This window comes from Rhinolophus hipposideros, assembly GCF_964194185.1.
Source record: "Rhinolophus hipposideros genome assembly, chromosome: 17".
Lineage (NCBI taxonomy): Eukaryota > Metazoa > Chordata > Mammalia > Chiroptera > Rhinolophidae > Rhinolophus > Rhinolophus hipposideros.
Window position 1 is genome coordinate 19,770,542 of NC_138063.1, and position 19,959 is coordinate 19,790,500.

The following is a 19,959-nucleotide window of genomic DNA, read 5'->3' on the forward strand; positions in this document are numbered from 1 at the left end:
ACTTTGCTTCACTCGTCCATCTATCTGAAACCACAATTTATCTCACACCCCCAAACCCCCTACCCCCCAAAAATAGCAAATAAACCTTCGAAAACTAAGCCACCATATACTGGCAAGTATCGAAAGTTATTCTTACCAAGGGTTTCTTCTCAACTTTATTTCTTCCTCCAAGGATTCACGTAACTTTCACCTCCCTTCCTGTTTTCTATAACATACATCTAGCGAATGATACATCTCTTTTTCTACCCCCTTTCCTATATTCTACCTCCCATAAGCCTTGGACACAACATGGGCCTTAGGCTTCTGAGAATTGAGGGCTCAAAATTCTAATTCAGCAATTCTTTAGATTTGAAGCCTAGGAAGTTCTTTGGTTTCTCTGGACCTAAGAGTCCTCCTTTATAAAATGAGAACGGACAAACCCCCACCTATCTCATGGGGCTGCAGAACGACAATTCGGATTTGTCTGATGTAGAAGAATTGTATGTTATTCTATTTTATGTAATAATTATTTTATCGCCTGGGTATATTTTATCCCTCCCTGTTCATCATCCAGAAGCTGTAGGTGAAAAAAACAAAGATCATCATCAAGGATGTGGTAAGCTTTGGTCTACTCAAAGTGCAAATTCCATCGACCATATATACTTGTGAAAAAGGAGCATACATATCTTCAAGTTTAGTAACCCTCGTAATTTATGGATTGAATTGACGACTGCCCAAGTCCAGGACCAGAAAGGAAAAAAGGAATAAACCAGAGGGTCAAATTACAATAGGTAGTGAGAAAACAATGTTAGCCTGGGAGGTGGAGGGTGGGAAGGGAGACGAAGGAATTTTCGGTAATAATGGACATGCTCTAATGCTATTTTGACAGCTAAGAGTGGCGTGAGTTACTAGAGCGTATACACCGATGCAACTCATCCCATGTGAGATTTGCGCCTTTGAGTGCAGGGGAATTTTGCCTTCAAAAGAACTGTAACTAAATACTGACTTCTAATGCATGGGGTGACTTGTACCAAGGTCTGCATTTTTTCAAAAATGTGGTTTTATGGAAGAACAGAGGGACAGACGTGATACAGCAAATATGCCAACATGTTCACGATTGTAGAATATAGGTGGTGGAGCTAGGGGTGTTCCCTGTAAAAAAAGTCTTTCCACTTCTCTGTGTGTTCTCAAGTTTTCTTATTAAAATAAAATAGGAATTACAAAACCATGTGAGAGGGCCACCAGGGCGTCTGAAAAGCAGGGGTCCAGGGCGCCCCCGTCGGCCCACAGAAAACCGCCGCTCCCCCGCCCCCTCCCCCCCCGCTCCCCCTCCCCCCACCCCCCTCCCCCCGCCCCGTCCCCCCGCCCCCTCCCCCCTGCCCCCCTCCCCCTCCCCCCCGCCCGCCGCAATCCCGGCCCCGGCCCGCCCGAGCCCCGGCGCGGGGACGCACAGCCCCGCTCTCGGCCGCGGTCGCCTCGCGCGCGCCCGGTCTCAGCCCGTCTCAGCACACTCCATCACCTGGTTCCCAGGACTCAGATTGCGCAGTGGTCACGTCATCATCGACCAGGGCTCACAGCGACAGCGGCAGAGACCGCCCTACACCTCTCTCATCTCTAGCCTAACCGGTGCCCCCTCATCTCCCTGCCCCGGGTCCCCCGGCCCCACGTCGCCTGACACGTTGTCATAATCCTCTCAGGCTCCAGGCACACGGCGCCGCCAGCCATGGGGCCCAATCATATAAGGAAAATACCGCGGGCTCATCGGGGGGCTGTATCAGGGACCCGGGGGCACCCCTGCCCTGCGACCCCCGCTAGGCCCCCCGCACGCCAACCTCCCCGCCCCCCCTAAGGGCCTGGTCCCGGACACAAACCGTCCAGCGCCTTAGGCCCCTGCCCCTGGTCTACGCAGCCGCACAGTCGCCCACCACCTGGAGCGGTTCCACCAATCGTCACGCGTCATCCTCCACGCCCCGCCCCCTCAACTTCCGGCCCGGGCTGCCCACGCCCCACATCCCTCAGCGTGGTGGCGTATTTGCGGCCTCTCGGTGTGCGCATGTGCAGTCCCGCGTTTCCGAAAAGTCTCAGGCGGGGAGAACAGGGACCATGAGTTACCTGTAGCGGGGGGGGCCTTGGAGGCCAGGGAGACGATGGATAGGGGAGAGGCAAATCATTCTCTCGATATGGAAACAGAGATCAAGTTTTTTAAAAACATCGATGGGGGATAAAAATGGAGAGGAACACTCTTTTCTACAAGACCCGTCTGGGGTGGCGGGGTGTTGGGTCCCCTAGCGCAACGACCGCATCCCCGTGGGGCAGGAGAGGCGCAGGCGCAGGCGCAGGGTTGGCGCCCGCCGCGAACTAGGTGAAAGGGCAGGGGCGTGGCCTCGCGGGCGCGGCGCGCTCTTAAGGCCCGGGCGCCGCGGGGGCCCCGGAATCGGCCGAGAAGCCCCGCGCTGTGCGTGCCGCCCGCCGCCATGGCCCTGCTCCGAGGTGAGCACCGCGCCGCGGCCCAGCCTCTCCTCGGGCCAGATTTCGCGTCCAGTGTCGGCGGAGATCTGCGGGTGGCTGGGCTTCCAGTTCGGTGTCCTCAGCCGTAAAGGGAACTGCAGAACCAGCAGCCCGAGAGGCTTGTTTGGGTTTAGGAGTAGCCAGGTCGGTAAGGTACTAGCACCGGTGAGTTAGGTGCGATTTGCATTGGAGAGTCCAGACCACGGCTTGCTTGCTTGCTCGCTGCCCTTGGAGGTCATTCCCCTTCTTGGCGCAGTAGTGACCCACCTGGTTCAGCTCCTGGAAGACGGCGGCGCCGTGAGCCCCCGGCCGCCTGCGACGCGGGGGTGCCCCGCGGGGGACGGAGCCGCCCGGCCGGCTGGTCGCTGGGTGCGGTTGGCAGGGCTCGCGGCCAATGGACGGCCTTTGAGAGTGCCAGGGAATTTCTGCCCGCGTGACCTGCTCCCCCGGCGCCCCCAGAGTGCTTGGTGGCCTTCTGCTGGAAGACCTGCCCGACGGCCTTCCCCTCCACTCCTTTGCGTGACTCCGGGGAAGGCCAGTCGTCGCGTGAGTGCTAGGATTGCTCGCTTCATTTGAAAAAATGACGTGAGCTCCCTTGTCCTAACCAATGGGCACAGTCCAATAGAATTTTAGTTTTGAGAACAACAGTTCATCCTTATTGTATGTGTCCTTTGAAACACATTCAATTAGAACATTGTATGTCGAGGCCCCGGGGCTGGGCAGGATCCGAGAACCCACGTGGTGGTGGCCCGGGCGCTGTGGGCTCTGACGAAGGGGGATTTTATTCTAAATTCAGTGGAAGGCAATAGAAGGTTTTCAAATACGGAAATGACAGCATCTGATTTCTACTCTGTCCTGATTTCCCTGGGGGCCATGATATTGTCTATGTAGCAACCAGGAGGATGTAAGACCATTGAAGAATCTACTGCAGAAGTCCAACCAACAGGTGATGGTTTGGACTGGAGCGGGGGACAGTGGAATTGGGGGGAAAGGAGGAGGGGTGATGAGATAGATTTGGAGGTGGCTTTGGTAGAGCTTGGTGCTAGGTGGCAGGTCAATGAGAAATGTCAAGAATGAGTTCGGGTTTCAGATTTGAAGAATTGTGTTCCTACTGCTACTTACAGAGTGAGGGAAACGGGAAAGAATAGATTCGGAAGAGAAGATTGAGCACAAGTGGAGATGTCAGGTAGGCAGCTGGATAGGGGTATCTGGAGCTCGGAAGAGCCAAAATGGCATGTAAACAGTTCAAGTGAAAAGTAGGTATTCTGAGACAAAATGTAATGCGTTCACTTTCCTACAGTTAGATTTAAATTGTCAGTGCTTTTTTTCACCTCTGAATTTACTACAGTTACTTAATAAACAGCACATTGATTTTTTTTTTTGACAAGGTGTTCAAAAAATTCAATTGCTTTAAAAGTTGCAATGGAATGAGAATCTTTATTAAAAAGAAATGATATTTTTATGATTTTTCTGTTTAATATTTTATCAGTGGTTCTTACCATTTTGTTATAATACAGACCCCTCTGAAAAATTGGTGAAAACTGTGAACCCAGTAAGGGAAAAGAATATACATCAACACCTAGGAAGTGTGACAAAAAAAAAAAAAAAAATATATATATATATATATATATATATACATACATATATATACATATATATAGTGAATGTTTAAATTAAAAATTATTACAGTTGTCAACAAAAACCATCCAACCTAAGAGAAAGCTTATGAGTTTATTTGAGCCAAACTGATAGTTGCCAGGAAGCAAAATCTCAACGGACTGAGAAAATGCTCCATGAAATGGCCATTTGCAGCTTATTTTATACATAAAGACAAAGGAGGAAGGTTACATGAAATCCATTGGTGGTAAATTAAGGGGGTGGGAGAAAGCAAAGTGGGGAAATCTCTGGAATTGAATAAAAGTAAATTGGAGAGAAAAATACTTCTTTTACATAAGTGTGTGCAGGATAGTTAACAGTTCGCTTTTTACAGCACATAGAGATGGTAATCAGGAGACAAGCACAATAATGAGGGATTTTGCAGTTTCCAGCTCTGGTCCAGAAAAAGGATTACTGACATTTTAAAGATGTTATCTTAGGTGCAAAAAGACAACAGACAGGCTCACTTAAAGGCACAGATTAACTTCATGAAGGAAGCTAAAGGTGACTTCCTACCATGTCCCACTTAGTTATGAAATTTTTTATGCTCACGCCATCATATGGGGTTATTTTCAATCTCCTGAGCTTATCAGGTTTAATATGTGGCCCCTTTTCCGTCCACGCAGTAAAAGACACATGCCATTAATTCCCCTCAAAATACTCCCCCTCACTTCGAACACACTCATCCCATTGTTCTTGCCACTTTCTGAAGCAGTTATGGAAGTCCTCTTTCGTGAGTGTCTTTAGTTGTGCTGTTGTGGCTGCCTTGGTGCCCTGAATGGATTCAAAATTTTTACCTTTCATGGTCATTTTGACTTTGGGGAAGAGAAAGAAGTCACGGGGTGCCAGATCTGGTGAATAAGGTGGATAAGGACATAACGGTAATTTTTTTTTTAAAGATTTTTATTGGGGAAGGGGAACAGGACTTCATTGGGGAACAGTGTGTATTTCCAGGACTTTTTTCCAAGTCAAGTTGTTGTCCTTCCAATCTTAGTTATGGAGGGTGCCGTTCAGCTTCAAGTTGTTGTCTTTGCAGTCTTAGTTGTGGAGGGTGCAGCTCAGCTCTATGCCCAGTTGCCATTGCTAGTTGCACGGGGCGCAGCCCACCATCCGTTGCGGGACTTGAGGAGTTGAACTGGCAACCTTGTGGTTGAGAGCCCACTGGCCCATGTGGGAATCGAACCGGCAGCCTTCGGAGTTAGGAGCATGGAGCTCTAACCGCCTGAGCCACTGGGAAGGCCCGAGAGAAGTGTTTTAAAGTGTGCCGTAAATCATCCTCCATCATGATAATGCTCCATGTCACACATCACTTCTGATATATGGCAAAAAAGTCAAAATGATTCAGGACATCGAGGCAGCCACCACAGCGCTACTAAAGACATGAAAGAGGACTCCCAGAACTGCTTCAGAAAGTGGCAAGAACGATGGGTTAAGTGTGTTTGAAGCGAGGGGGGATATTTTGATGGGGATTAATGGCAACATGTTTTTGACTGTAATTTTTTTTTACTTAAACATTCACCATAATGTTTGATTACACCTCATATATTAAGGAAGTATAAAGTTTATAATTTGTGATACAGTTTACTATGGTGTTAGACCTAGGGATATTTTTACCTGTTTGCCTATTTCACAGATGAGGACACTGATGTCCAGAACGGTAAAAATGACTTGTCTGTAACGACAGGGGTAGGTAGTGGCTGTGACTACAACCCAAGCCTTGAGCTTCCAATACCGGTAGCAATTGTAACTGGCTAGTTAGAATACATATAGATGGGCATGTCTCTCAAGTAGCATAGCAAGTGCTTGCGGGATTAGTGGATAAGAAAGAACTCTTGACTGATTAGTGTAGGGAAAATGACACTTTTGAATGGGAGCATAATTGACTTTGGTAAAGATTATCATTATCAGATTTCTGTCAACAGGAAGAACCAATCCCCCAGTTTTCTACTGGCACCCATCTCAGTGTTTGGTAAAAGGATTGAACCGAACAAATACTAGTTCTCTTACTGATCTCTAGCTTTGTTGGGAATGTTTGCGTATCTCTTCAAGACAGTTAGTCAGGGCTGCCAAATTACTTTAATCCTGAAACTGAAATGGAAGAAATAGTAGTTTTCCTTCATTTGTCTTAGTTGCTGTCTGTAGTTGCTCTAATTAATGAGTAAAAATTTACCTAATGCTATAGAAAGGAAGGCAGAATTCCTGTTTCTCTTCTAGTGTTGTTTGTTCTCTACAGTCACATCAGCCACCTTGGCAGGACTTTCCTTGGTATTTCTGACCACTACACTCTGGATTAATGTCTTTTCACTGTATTTCAGTTTTTGGAAATCTTTAACTCCTAACATTCTTTTTTTAGACTGTAAATTTCTCAAAAGTATGAGTGAAAAGAGAAGCTGAGATTTCTTTTTTTTTTTTAGGATAGGTTTTGTTTGTTCCATGGAAAGAGATCACTAGCATAAACGGGGATTATACTTAGATACAATAGTGGTATAATGTTTGAGTGATCTCAATTAGAGGTCAGTATCTGGGTACAAATCCATTGTTTAAAGTTCCATAGTTTCTTGATAAGATGGGGAGATGTGTGCTCAGATTGTTTTGGGGAGACTTCGTGTGTGCAAAGATTTTCAGTTATCTAATTGAAAATTGTATTTTACAATAAGGTTTCACAGTGAGATTATTTAAAGCATGTTAACAGTCACTAACTAATCTATAATTGCTGACAAGTCTCCTCGCTGCAATAGGTGTGTTTATCGTTGCTGCTAAGCGAACGCCCTTCGGAGCGTATGGAGGTCTCCTGAAAGACTTCACAAGTACCGACTTGGCTGAATTTGCTGCCAGGGCTGCCTTGTCTGCTGGCAAAGTACCGCCTGAGACTATTGACAGTGTCGTTGTTGGCAATGTCTTACAGGTTAGTAGGGCAGAGGATGGTATTCATTCCTGTTGCTTCCTTTTATCAGTTTCTAAACATAATTCCTTTAACATGTCAGAATGCTGAATTACTTAATAATAGTTAAAGGTATTTATAATTTGAGTAATCCTTTGACTCCAGAAACAATGACATACATAATTCAAAGGAGCATATATTCTGGAAACTATATATGAGGGGTGCCAAAAAAAACATACACACATTTTAAGAGCTGTTATCTATGTATTACTTTTCGAAGTTGAATTGAAGTACGGTAACAATGTGTAGTATGATGTCTGCTCAAAAGATGGCATAATCAGATGAATGCCAGCGTCACCATGCGACAGGCAGGACAGGCAGAAAAAAGGGTGGAAGCACCATTGTCGTTCGAGGAGCGCAAGACCATTTTGAAGTCGTATTTGAAATTCGAGAACGTTGTGGAAGTATGACAAAGGGGGTGTGAGTATGCAACAGAACCTCCAACACGCCTGACAATTGCACGCGTTCGTGGTAAGTGTGAGCTGCGTGGTGCTGTGTGTGACACGCACAAGGGAAGATCCGGGAGTTCTCGCACAGCAAGTCCTGCTGCTTCTGCTCTGGTGTGGAACAGTTCACACGCTCGCCACAGAAGTCTACCAAACTGTTCGCCGTCATCAGAAGTGTCTGGACGCTGATGGTGACCACTCTGAGCACCTCTCATAACTGCAGAAGTCAAATGTGACTTGTATTCATTTTTTGGTGTCGGTACGTATTGAGTATTACAATTTTAATACAGTTTTTTCCTTTCTTAAAGTGTGTATACATTTTTTGGCACCCTCTCTAATTTGGGGTATATTTTTTTGCTTCTTAGTGTTTTTTATTCCGCCCAGTTTTATTGAGATATAATTGAATTACAGCATTGTATTCATTTTAGGTGTAGAACATAATGATTTGATTTATTGCTTCTTAAATAGATTAATTTCCTTGACTTATTTGAAGTTAATTGGTCCTCTCTCTCTACCCACCTAAGCAGCATAACAAACCCAAGCAAAAAAGTTAAAAAAAATAGGGCAGTATACACCCTAACGCCTGTTACTTTGATGGACCAATTCTTCATATTTCATCAAATTTGCTTTAGCTCTCTACAATAAACACTGTTGTTATTATTGGTTTTTGTTTTTTTTTTCAGTTTTTTAATGTTATTTATTTCCTTCTTACTGAACGTGTGGTCCTTGGACCAGCCACATTGACTTCATCAGGGAAATGTTTAGAAATGCAGAGTTTCAGGCAGTCCTAGACCTGTTGATTGTGAACCCACGTTTTAACAAAATGCTCCAGTATGCATTTTAAAATTCAGGAAGCGGTGCTCAAGTCCCACCTCCCCCTGACCAGCTGGTCATCTCTCCCCTCCCCCGGTCAGCAGGGCACAGCCTCAGTTTCACATTGTGATCATCTGGGTGCTTTTCAAAGTCCCCTGGTATTCTCAGGGGCTGTGTTCCAGGACCCTCAGTGGATGCCTGAGACTGCAGATAGTACTGGACCCTACACATACTATGTTTTTTCCCATATGTACATACCTACGATAAAGTTTAATTTATAAATTAGGCAGTTTCATGGTTCGAAGATTGGTTCTTCCTGTAGGTCTTAGCAACCTCAGCTATGATTTTTTTTTTTCTTTCCTTAAATTGAGAACTTTTCACCTTTTCATTTAAAGGAAGCACTTCATGGCTTCTTTTTGGCATATCCGAATTGCCAGCATCACTACTCTTGTGCTTTGGGGTCATTATGAAGTAAAAGACGGGTGACTTGAACACAAGCACCGCCGTACCATGACAGTCCATCTGATAATCCAGACGGCTGCTAAGTAACTCATGGGGGGTGGCGTATACGATGTGGGTGTGCCGGGCAAGGGAGGATTCCTGGATTAAGTGGGACAGCGCAAGATTTCATCACGCTACTCACAATGGCGTGCAGGTTAAAGCTTAGGAATTATTTACTTCTGCAATTCTCATTTCATATTTTCAGACTGCGGTTGATCTTGGGTAACTGAAACCGCAGAAAGCGAACCTGCCCATAAGGGAGGACTGCTGTAACTACTGATGTCCATGCCCTGCCTACAGCTTTTCTGGTTTAATTGTTTTTTTTAGGAGCTTAAGCCTCAGTATGTTAATAAAGCTTTCCTGGTTTTTCCAGTTTGCAGCCAAGGTTGAGAACCACATCTTCAGATACTTCCTCTATTAAGGAACAGACTACTCTGAGGTAGCCTATTCCATTTTTAAATCACTCTAATTGTTATAAATTTCTGTCTTCTACTGAGGACTTAACATAAGGATTTCTCATACTTAGTATGTTTTAAAACCTATAGGCCAAATTACAGTTTTTATTTAAGTCATAATCATTGGTATTATATGAAATATGCTGTAGCTGTATGCATGTGTCCAATCTTAGAGCCATATAGTTTTGATAGATTGCCAACCTTTCCATATATTTTGTCCTTAATTCCTAGATTTCTAGAGACAATTCTTTGTCTTTAACCTCTGTTCCAGACTTCTGCAGATGCTGTGTACTTGGCAAGGCATGTTGGTTTGCGTGTGGGAGTCCCAAAAGAGACCTCAGCTCTCACTGTTAATAGGCTCTGCGGCTCTGGTTTCCAGTCCATTGTGAATGGATGTCAGGTATGGGCAATACTGTATTTAATTCTCTGAAATATGTTAAACACTGTAAGAGGAAATGCCCCACTGCACTATAACACTGTAGGGTTTTATTTATAATGCTTATTAAGAGAGGTCAGTATTTGATTTTTCTTGGAACAGTAGTCACAGAAAAAAAATAGTTCCTTAAAAGCTAATAATGAACTTTGAAGATATTATACTAAATGGAATAAACCAGTCACAAAAAAGACAAATACTGTGTGATTCCACTTAGGTGAGGCACCAGAGGAGTCAAATTCATAGAGACAGAAGGTAGAGCGGGGTTGGAGAGAGGCCCTGGGGGGTTACTGTTCAGTGGGTACAAAGTTTCAGTTTGGGAAGATGAAAGACTTCTGGAGATGGAGCGGGGTTGCGCAACTATGTGAATGTACTTAATGAACTACACATTTATAATTGATTAAAGTAGTGAATTTTATGGTATGTATATTTAATCACAATTTTTCAAAAAACGAATCATGACTTATTTTAGTAAGGGCTTCCTATATGCCAGACAGTGTGCTACATTTACATTCAATATCTCACTTAATCTTCACAATCATCCTATGAGGCAACAACTGTTATTCCTGTTTTATAGGCAAGCAAACTAATTAGAAAAACCATTAAGGTTACTAAGTCTTAGAGGCAGAATTCAAACCCAGGTCTGTGAGGCAGTTTGAAACACGGAATAAAGACTATAAGATTAGGAAGAGAGTTGGAGAATTTAGGGGATGATAAGAAATGTATTTTATAAAAAGGAACTAAATGTTACTGTTGGTAGAAGTACCAACTAGTGTGACCTTTTTAAGGGATTATTGGGCAAATCGATTTGTTTCTTTGAGCACAGGGAAAAGGCATACCGTGAAATCTAATTTTATTTGTCCATCTCATTTTATTATGAAATAAAATAAACAGACATTTTGTAAAGAATAAATTATTTTCACATTAATTTATTTCTATAACAATGTATCATGTATAGTCATCCTGATTTTCCTAGCAATCATTTTAAACATTGGACCTTTGGAGGCCTGTGATTTTCTTCTTTTCTGAGAAATGCAAATAGTAGAAAGAGTTGACAGAATGAAATGGATTCTTTTTAAGCTAGGATAGGTTAGTTATTAGATTTACTATTAGTTTACTGCTTAATACATACTTTTAAATACGCACTTCTGTCATAATAAAAGGGTTTTGTTGTTCATTTGTTTTTAAATAGGAAATTTGTGTGAAAGATGCTGAAGTTGTCTTGTGTGGAGGAACTGAAAACATGAGCCAGGCTCCCTACTGTGTCAGAAACACACGTTTTGGAACCAAGCTTGGAGCAGATATCAAGGTTGAAACCATTAAACTTGTTAAAAATTATTTCTCAAGCTATTATACTAATAATTCTAATAACACCATTTTGGGGAGAGAAAACTAAGTTTGAAACCAATTTTGTTAATAATGGATTGGCAAGATATGATTTGAAATTTGTAAGCTAGTTCAAAACGCTATTTTCGTTGTTAGTTTTGACATTTTAACCCACATAAAATTAGACTTAGCATCTTAGCACACCTCTGGTAGTAGAATTAATGCTTGGGGAGATGGAGGATGGCAAGAAGCAGATCATAAAGATAGGCAAAGGCCAAATTAATCTCTCTACTGAATAATTAGCAAACGAAATAATTAAATCTTTACCATGATTTATGGAAGTTTTATTTCTGGAGCAATCTCCAGAATTACCGAATGGATTTCTTCTTCATCACAGAAAATATTCTCCTTGAATATAGAGTATATGGTCCCAGATCAGTCAGACGGAAACTGATCCTTACACTTCTGAGAGCTACAGCCTGAGAATGGTAGTACTGATAAAGGATGAGAGATAACATGCTGTCCTTCCCATCTGAAAGGACTAATGACATTTTACATTTTTAACTTTTTTCAATTGTAATGATTAATTTACACTGTTCACCTGGTTTCTCATCTGGCCTTTTTGAAAGTTGAAAAGAATAAGACTTAGTAATGATGAGATTGTTTTACACACCAAATGTATTTGAGAAAATCTTTGGAAAGAAAAGTCAGTGACTCAAAGGTGATGAGGCAATCTAGAAGAAACAGTTGTGGCATGTCTATCAGAGATAACTGATTGGATAATACGTACCAACTTTTTCTGTCACTCAAGAAGCCTGCCCCACGTTCTTTTCAACCTCATCGTAACTGATGGAACCACCTGTTCCTATCACTTGAAGGCATGGGATGAAAAAGGAGCACAGATATACTCTTTCCTACAGAGCTCATAACCGTTGTTTACAAAGGTGGCTCTAGGGAAACAATGCATGAGGACTCTGTTAGGTTTCTAACAAAATGAAACCTTGAAGGTTTTTGATTGTAGGATAATTTCTTGTGTTCTCACCCTGCACATTTAGCACTATTGGCTCTCTTTAGAGCCCCACATTTAGAGAGAGAGGAGAATGTGTCGTTTTATTATGTCATTGGGTGTTTTTCAAAAATGTCTCAGAACCAAATATGAATAGTAGTAATAGTAAATACTACCAGAAAGTCTAATTTACTTTTGTTTATTGGAACTGTTAATTATTTAAATTTGAAGAAATTATAGTATATTACTTTGAAAAGATCTGCTTTAATAAATCACTTTATTATTAATGTCTTTTAATAGCTCGAAGATACTTTGTGGTCAGCATTAACAGATCAGTTTGTCAAAATCCCCATGGCAATTACTGCAGAGAATCTTGCTGAGAAACATAAAATAAGCAGAGAAGACTGTGACAAATACGCCCTGCAGTCACAGCAGAGATGGAAAGCTGGTCAGTAAAACTGGATATTATAAGTATTCAGAGAAGAAAAACTGTAGAGGGCTGGGGGAATAGGTAAACTGGGTGAAGGAAGTCAAAAGGTATAAACTTTCAGTTATAAAATAAATAAGTCATGGGAATGTAATACAGCGTGATATAGTTAATAATACTGGATTGCATATTTGAAAGTTGCTAAGAGCAGATTTTAAAAGTTCTCATCACAAGAAAAAAAATTTTGTAACTTCCACCTGGTGACAGATGTAAACTAGACTTATTGTGGTGATCATTTCACAATATAAACAAATATTGAATCATTGTATTGTACACCTGAAACTAATATGTTATATGTCAATTATACCTCAATTTTAAAAACTATAGGAAAGATTTTTATCATTTCAGATGATTATGTAACAATATTGGTTTAAAATCATACCTTTTGAAAATCACATTTTTCATCATTCCTTTGTTTTTAGATGATCAGGTATTAATGATTGCAAAATTAACTGGGAAATTCTCTTTTGAAATGCATCACTACTTAAAAAGTGGTATTGTTAACTGGCCCTATCTGTATACTTGAATTTTTCCCCCCCTGCACTGGGACTGTTGTCAGTAGAATACTCTGAGGGCTATGATACACTCTTACCAGAGCTGATGGCTCAGTGGGCTACTGGGACAGAGGATGTCCTCTGCCGTGAGGCATATTATATTCACAAGGAGGGATGTTATGTTTGGAAGAGACCCACTGGGTATCCTTTTCTGCCTCCCACTCCATTCCTAATTGACAATCATTGCACCTGCCTCAGGCGTAGAACCAGTCCAAGTGGGGCCCTTATCTAACACTACATGGTGAGGTGCAACTAGCTCAAAGTGAGCAACGTGACAGCAGTTCTTTCATCAGTACGGTGGATTGAAGAAATTTGTTAGTCTTCTGAAAACGACTTTTGCAATTAAACTATTATAAACCAATGGAAACTCTTATTTAAGATATTAATACTTGCTTGGAATAGTGAGGATAAAGTCCATCTCAGCATTTCAGAGGGATAAGTGGAATGGAGCTGATGCCATCCAATTCATCCTCTGTGTTTTTTAGTCACACATTTAAAGTGGAAGGGTATTAGTCTAGAGGTCAAGACTTATCAGTTCTATTTCTAGTTTTGCCACAAACACATTATCTGACCTCAGTCAAGTCATTCATTCACTGAGTATCTGTAATATAGAGATAAATAGAGATAAATATTATTAGAGATATTTGACTATCTCTAATAATAGAGATAAAAAATATTTGCCTTCCCTATTACTTTAACACAGTTGTTGTGAAAACCAAATAAGGGAAATATGTAGCCTACTGTAAAGTGATACCAGAATTAAGGTGGTGTTATTACAGACTTACCCTATTTTTGAAGCTTTGGATTACTATAGTCCACTCTAGTCAGTGGAAGTACATAAGGAGGTGGAAGTAGGTAAGCTGTTTCATTTAGAACTGTGTCGTCAATACCTGATGTAATTTCTTCAGTTTGCTTGTCATTAAATTTCAGTCATAGATTACTTGGTGACATAAGACAACTTGGTGACATAGACAACTTGGTAACTTTCTTTTTCTTCTTGTGCTAAGAGCACTTAACATGAGATGTACTATCTTAACAAACTTAAGTATGCAATACATTATTGTTGTTAACTTGGTAACTTTTTAATTACTTCTTATCACCCCCAGAGAAGTTCAAAAAGGGCATTAAAAACATTTAGTGCCATTACATTTGTACCTAACAGATAAATAAAAACTGCTAGCTGTCTAGTAGGACCTTGTAAAACATTGTAGTAAAAAAAAATAAAATCAGAATTATAATTTTTAAAAAGTACAGAATGCATCTGCATAGATGCACGACAGTATATTAATTCCTCCAGTAGGCAAGGTAAATTGTATAAGTAATAAAAGCTCATATTAAAGTAGGCTGTGAGGAAAGGGTAGACTAGAAATGAAATTGAAGGGTATGGTTGATTGAGTTCCTTTTCTTGTTTCTCTTCTTTTTTTCCCCATTCTTACGATAGTCTTTTGACTATTTCAGCGAGTGACGCTGGCTACTTTAATGATGAGATGGCACCAATTGAGGTGAAGACAAGGAAAGGAAAACAGACAGTGCAAGTCGATGAGCATCCTCGGCCCCAAACAACCCTGGAACAATTACATAAACTTGCTCCAGTGTTCAAGAAAGAAGGAACCGTTACTGCAGGCAACGCATCGGTAGGTGGCATCACAGATTTATCTTGAACTCTTCCTGATGTGTTCAACGAAAAATAATCATGTGGTATCTTTTAGATACTTTTCATGCGAGTCTTTAGCTTACACTAATAGTGTTCATATTCTATTAATTTGGGTTTTCATAGATCAAAACAAAATATTTTAGCCAGGGGCCCTTATATACTACTTTTCCAATTTCTTAGTCTTTTCAGAATGTTAGAAGAAAATCTGCCTGGTTTATGGTTTCAGTTTTCGTCCTTTTTTGCTTTATCATGTTTATAACTCATTTAGATTTCTCCTTACATCTACCCACATCTGGATCTAAGCCTTTCCTTGATATCCTTTCCCATTTTCCCTGAGTGAGGTTGTATTCTGGGTCTAAAACAATCTCTGTAATTGACTAGAGTACCACTAGTACTATTTGTTGCAACCCAAATTAGGGCACTGCTTCCTATGTATTGCCATAATCTTAATAATACTACTCCATTAGTTCAAACTTTGACTTAACTGCATTCTGTTACCCTCTAGTTAATCTTCTGTTTTTGTTTCCAAGGGAGTATCTGATGGCGCTGGAGCTGTTATCATAGCTAGTGAAGATGCTGTTAAAAGACATAACTTCACACCACTGGCAAGAGTCGTGGGCTATTTTGTGTCTGGATGTGATCCCTCTATTATGGGTATTGGTAAGTTTGTAGTAAAACAGACTGGTTCTGTTATATTTCTGGAGATAGGTCTTCTTTGGCATTTTGATTCCTGAAACAGTAGCCAAATCAAGGTCACTTACAGAGAAAAGGAGATTGGGAATCAGTTTTTTAAACAACTAATCTTTATGAAAAACTGTTAGTTTCAGTAGGAAAACCAAGACCATGTAAATGCCTTCTGGGCAATAATCATGTCTTATTGTCCATTTGAGATATTTAAAATTAACACATAGAAAATAATAGAGAAGAATTACAAGGTAAAATAAAATGTGAGATAGGAGAAATTATGTGGCACAATAGAGAAGGCTGTATGGAAAAGATAAATATCTTTCTTTGTATTTTACACATGGTCATTATTACATCTCATTTAATCCTCCCATAAGTCTAGCGGGATTTCTTTGTAAATGAGAAAACTCAGGCTTTGGGAGGTTGTCTTATAAAGTTCCAAACCGATAAGTGATGGAACCAGCATGTGAATCCAGGTCTCTCTAATTCAAGTGCTGCTCTTTTCACTGTTATCTCAGGAGCTCAGAGTAATACTCACCTGCCTCAGCAGGAAAATGAAACAGTGTATAAACAGTGTATCTCAACTGGCCAGGTACTAATGAGAGAAGATTTCTAACTCCCTGCAAACATTTATAGTCTTGGCCGTAAAAATCTGAATTAGAAGTAGCTTTTTGCTTGATGCACTCCTACACACCGCAGATGATGCTGAATTTTAATAGTTTCTGTCACCATTCTCTGGGGAAATGGAACCAATTAAGTACCTCACAAAAATAAAATTGGTGCCCAAAGGTTTTGATCTATCCCATCTATTCCCTCATACCCCAAGGAAAAGCTTGCCCTGGGCATAGATTCAGATTCTTGATAAGTCCAAAGATTTTTCTGTGAGCTTAGTTAGGCATTTTTTTGACTAAATTGGTTTTTGAATAGGTCCCAGAATAGAAGGGGGGAAGACCTGCCTTTCAGAGATCCTTCAGTGTAAGCCCACTGGTCCTACTCAAATAATACCACTTATGCTGATTTGGGACTAAGTTAATACCCATCCATATTGGCTGACATGTCCTTCAGAGAAGATTTATCTCTATAGAATTTCTAAGAAAGAAAGCTGGTATGTCCACACTTTGTCATCTTTCACTGTATTGCAAATTATGTCAACCCAAACTGCAGACTATGGAAACATCTGTTAAGTGTTTTTTTTTTTTTTTTCCCTATGTTATGGTCTTAAAAGCTTATTAGCTTTCAGCTACCCACTATCAGCAAAACATAGCTTTTGTCATACAGTTGGAAGGTAGCTTAAATAATTGAGTATCTATATATTGGTGTGACATTTGTCACTTTGGTATCTAGAACAATGGTTCCCAACCCCAAATGATCATCAAAATTCACCCATAAATCCTCCCCACCCCACCCCAAACACACACACAAGATTTTGTTTCAGCAGATCCAGGGTAGAGGCTAGGAATACAGGGGTTTTTTCAATGTACCTAGATGGTTTTGATGATCTATCAAATGTATTTGATATAGGTAAATAGTTACTTTATAGTTCTTTTTCAGTTTAACCTTGTTTAATAGGTTCTGATACATTAACATAATCAGTCAGCAAAGAAAATGCCTTCTATTCCAGGGTCTGGATGTTTGCCCTGTAGCACAATGAATGCATGTGGAAAGATTATCTTTTTTCCTCAGGGCTTGACCAGAACTACATATGCCAAATGTCCCACAGTGTCAGATGTCACCTTCACCTAGACAGCTCGTCTCTCAGCTGTAGTATGGGATTAAACTAGGTAACTCCATGAAGTGCACTGGGTGAATAAGCAGGGGGAAATAAACTATTGAGTGTCTGGTAGGGATGTAAAAGAATTTCTAAGAACAGTTCCTCAGTTATGCAGTTATCCAACATGTAGCAATCCTTAGCCCTGCAGAGTAGCTGAAGAACCAGAAAAAGGAGGAAAGCCAGGACTTGAAGAGAACAGTAATGGCTCTGACAAAGGACACAGTTATGGAAAGATTGCCCCCTGGAACTCTCTGTATGGGTGGCAGTGGTGGGGGTTAGTGGGTAGAACTTTGAGCCTCTTCAGCTGGAGCAGCTCTAGCTTTATCACTGGGCTTCATTTGTAGAAAGGATTCCAATACTTAAAAAGTAAAAAGTTAAAAACCAACTCAGTGAACTTCTGATGAGAAGCTTATAGCCCCAAAAGGTGCCCGAGGTCACAGCTATTAGTGGTTGGAGCCAGGACTAGAAATAAAGCCTCCTTTTCCCAACAAGAATATCATACCTTCCCAAGTCCCAGTAAATAACAGCATGGTATGGAAACTGTCCTTTTCACGTAAGTCTCTCATCTCGAATTTGACTGCATAAACAGCTTTTCATCTTGGTCCCATTTTCTGTCTCTTTATTATCACATCATTCAATAGTATGTTTTCAAGATAGTAAGATTTCAAGCTACTGACAACTGCCACATTATTTCCTCCTTACCTATTTAAAAAAGATGGAGAAATTTGACACATAAATAAATATAAGATGAAATTGGTTTTTGTTCTAACATAGGTCCTGTCCCTGCTATCAATGGGGCACTGAAGAAAACAGGATTGAGTGTTAAGGACATGGATTTGGTAGAGGTAAGTGTTCTACCTTTTTACAATATAAATAAACCACCAACTTCTATAGCATAAATGGCTTCAGTTTGGTATTTTATAGCTCTTTTTGTTTTAGTACTGTTAGCCTTTCCAAATGATGCACATCTAAATAAGTATTACTTTTTCATTACATGCCTTGTGTTGGTACTTCACCTGATTAAAATGTTTTATTTATATTTGAATAATTAAAACACCCTAATTTTTCCTACTAAATTCCTAGAAAAATCTTAGGACCTTTTAAGACTCGACTACATTTTAGACTATTAATGTGCTTGTTGAATTGAAATGATTGTTGTATAAAGCAGGTAAGAAATAAGTAACGTTAATTGTATTTTATGAATTAAAATGAAAAAAATACAAGTAAAGAATTTACCTAATTCTGGTTAAGATAGCAAAATAGGTAAATGCTATGCTTGCATCTTCTCATGACCACATCAGAATTACAACTAAACTGCAAAACAACCATCATGGAGAATCATCTGAACTCTAGCTGAACAGAAGTCCTACAACTAATGACATATAAAAGAAGTCATGTCGAAACTGGTAGGAGGGGTGGAAATGTGAAATGGGCAGGTCGCACACCTGTGTATGGCAGTTAAAAATCAGGAGGGAGAGCTTTCTTGTGGAGGCATCCCCTGATGAGCAAGATTTCCCAGCCGCACACCAGGCTCCCCAGACCAAAGTTCTAGTGCTGGGGAGAGAGGGCCCCATAACTTCTGGCTGTGAAAACCAGTTAGATTATGGCTGAGTGAGACAGATTGCTGCTGGAGTCCCAGGCGCTGCTCTTAAAGGTCCTATGCACGGACTTACTGACAGACTCGCTCTGAGCTCCAGCACTGGGGCAGCAGCTCGAAAGGTACCAGGGACATGCAGGGAGGAACTGAATTGTTTGGCTTCACTGCAAGGTCTGGAAGGACAGTTTCTTCCCAGACAGAAATGCTGGCAGAAGCCATAGTTTCTTTGTTGTGCTCTCCCCGCTTCAGTGTTCAGACTTAGGGGATGCCATATCGAGTCTCCATCAACCTAGCTAACACCATTAGCCTCCCCTTGGTGATTCCCTAAGACCCCACCCCACCCAACGTTCAGGCCCACCCAAGCCATTTCCAGTGGCTTTTCCATACAAACAGCCTGTCTTGGCTCATGCTGTGGACTTGCCTAAAATCTCTCAAAGGTTCACAAAACCCAAACAAGCAGCATCTGGCCTCAGTGTGCCCTACACCTCTTGCTAAGCATCCCCAAGCCCAACATTAGCAGCAGCCAGCCTCAGTTTGCAGCTTAGCTTCTCCTAGGCACTTCTAAGTCTAGCAGGGTGGCAGCCATCAGTGTACTGCTTTGTGGCTCATTCCAGGAAGCCCCAGGGGCGGCTTCAGATATAGGCAGAGCACCACCTGGCTGCCTCCACAGATGACACACCCAAAGGGCAGTTTAGGCAGGCACCAGAGCCCTGCTAAATCGAATCCTTCTCCGTAGGGTCAGCCCCTGCACAACAGCTCTTCCACTGTAGTCACAGACAATCCTCAAAAGAAATCAGCCTGAGAGTCAATCCCTCCCATTGACATGCAAACAGCAACCAAGGCTCATCTGCAGCAGGAGGACACACGCAACCCACACAAGGGACATACCTGGAGCACCCAGCTCAGGTGACCAGGGAGACTGTGCCACTGGGTCCCATAGGACACCCACTACATAAGGCCACTCTACTAAGACCAGGAGACATAGTAGCTGTACCTAATACATCGAAACAAATACAAGGAGGCAGCCAAATGGGGAGACAAAGAAACATGTCTCAAATGAAAGAACAGAACAAAGCTCCAGAAAAAGAACTAAGCAAAATAGAGATAAGCAGTCTACCAGACGCAGAGTTCAAAACACTGCTTATAAA

At 41.4% G+C, this 19,959-nt stretch overlaps 1 protein-coding gene across 2 annotated transcripts in view; it reads left to right on the forward strand.

Annotated features, from left to right (window-relative positions):
* The first annotated feature begins 2,004 nt into the window (after positions 1 to 2,004).
* ACAA2 (acetyl-CoA acyltransferase 2) overlaps positions 2,005 to 19,959 on the forward strand; it is a 38,467-nt gene continuing 20,512 nt past the window's right edge. The window contains exons 1-8 of one of the 2 annotated variants that reach the window (XM_081078806.1): positions 2,005 to 2,469; positions 6,882 to 7,048; positions 9,571 to 9,699; positions 10,925 to 11,041; positions 12,365 to 12,512; positions 14,564 to 14,739; positions 15,290 to 15,419; positions 17,989 to 18,059. In XM_081078806.1, coding sequence (XP_080934932.1) covers positions 2,454 to 2,469; positions 6,882 to 7,048; positions 9,571 to 9,699; positions 10,925 to 11,041; positions 12,365 to 12,512; positions 14,564 to 14,739; positions 15,290 to 15,419; positions 17,989 to 18,059 — 954 coding nt within the window. In that variant the 5' untranslated portion in view covers positions 2,005 to 2,453. The remainder of the gene's footprint in view (positions 2,470 to 6,881; positions 7,049 to 9,570; positions 9,700 to 10,924; positions 11,042 to 12,364; positions 12,513 to 14,563; positions 14,740 to 15,289; positions 15,420 to 17,988; positions 18,060 to 19,959) is intronic. The other variant, XR_013995288.1, reaches the window with a different exon arrangement.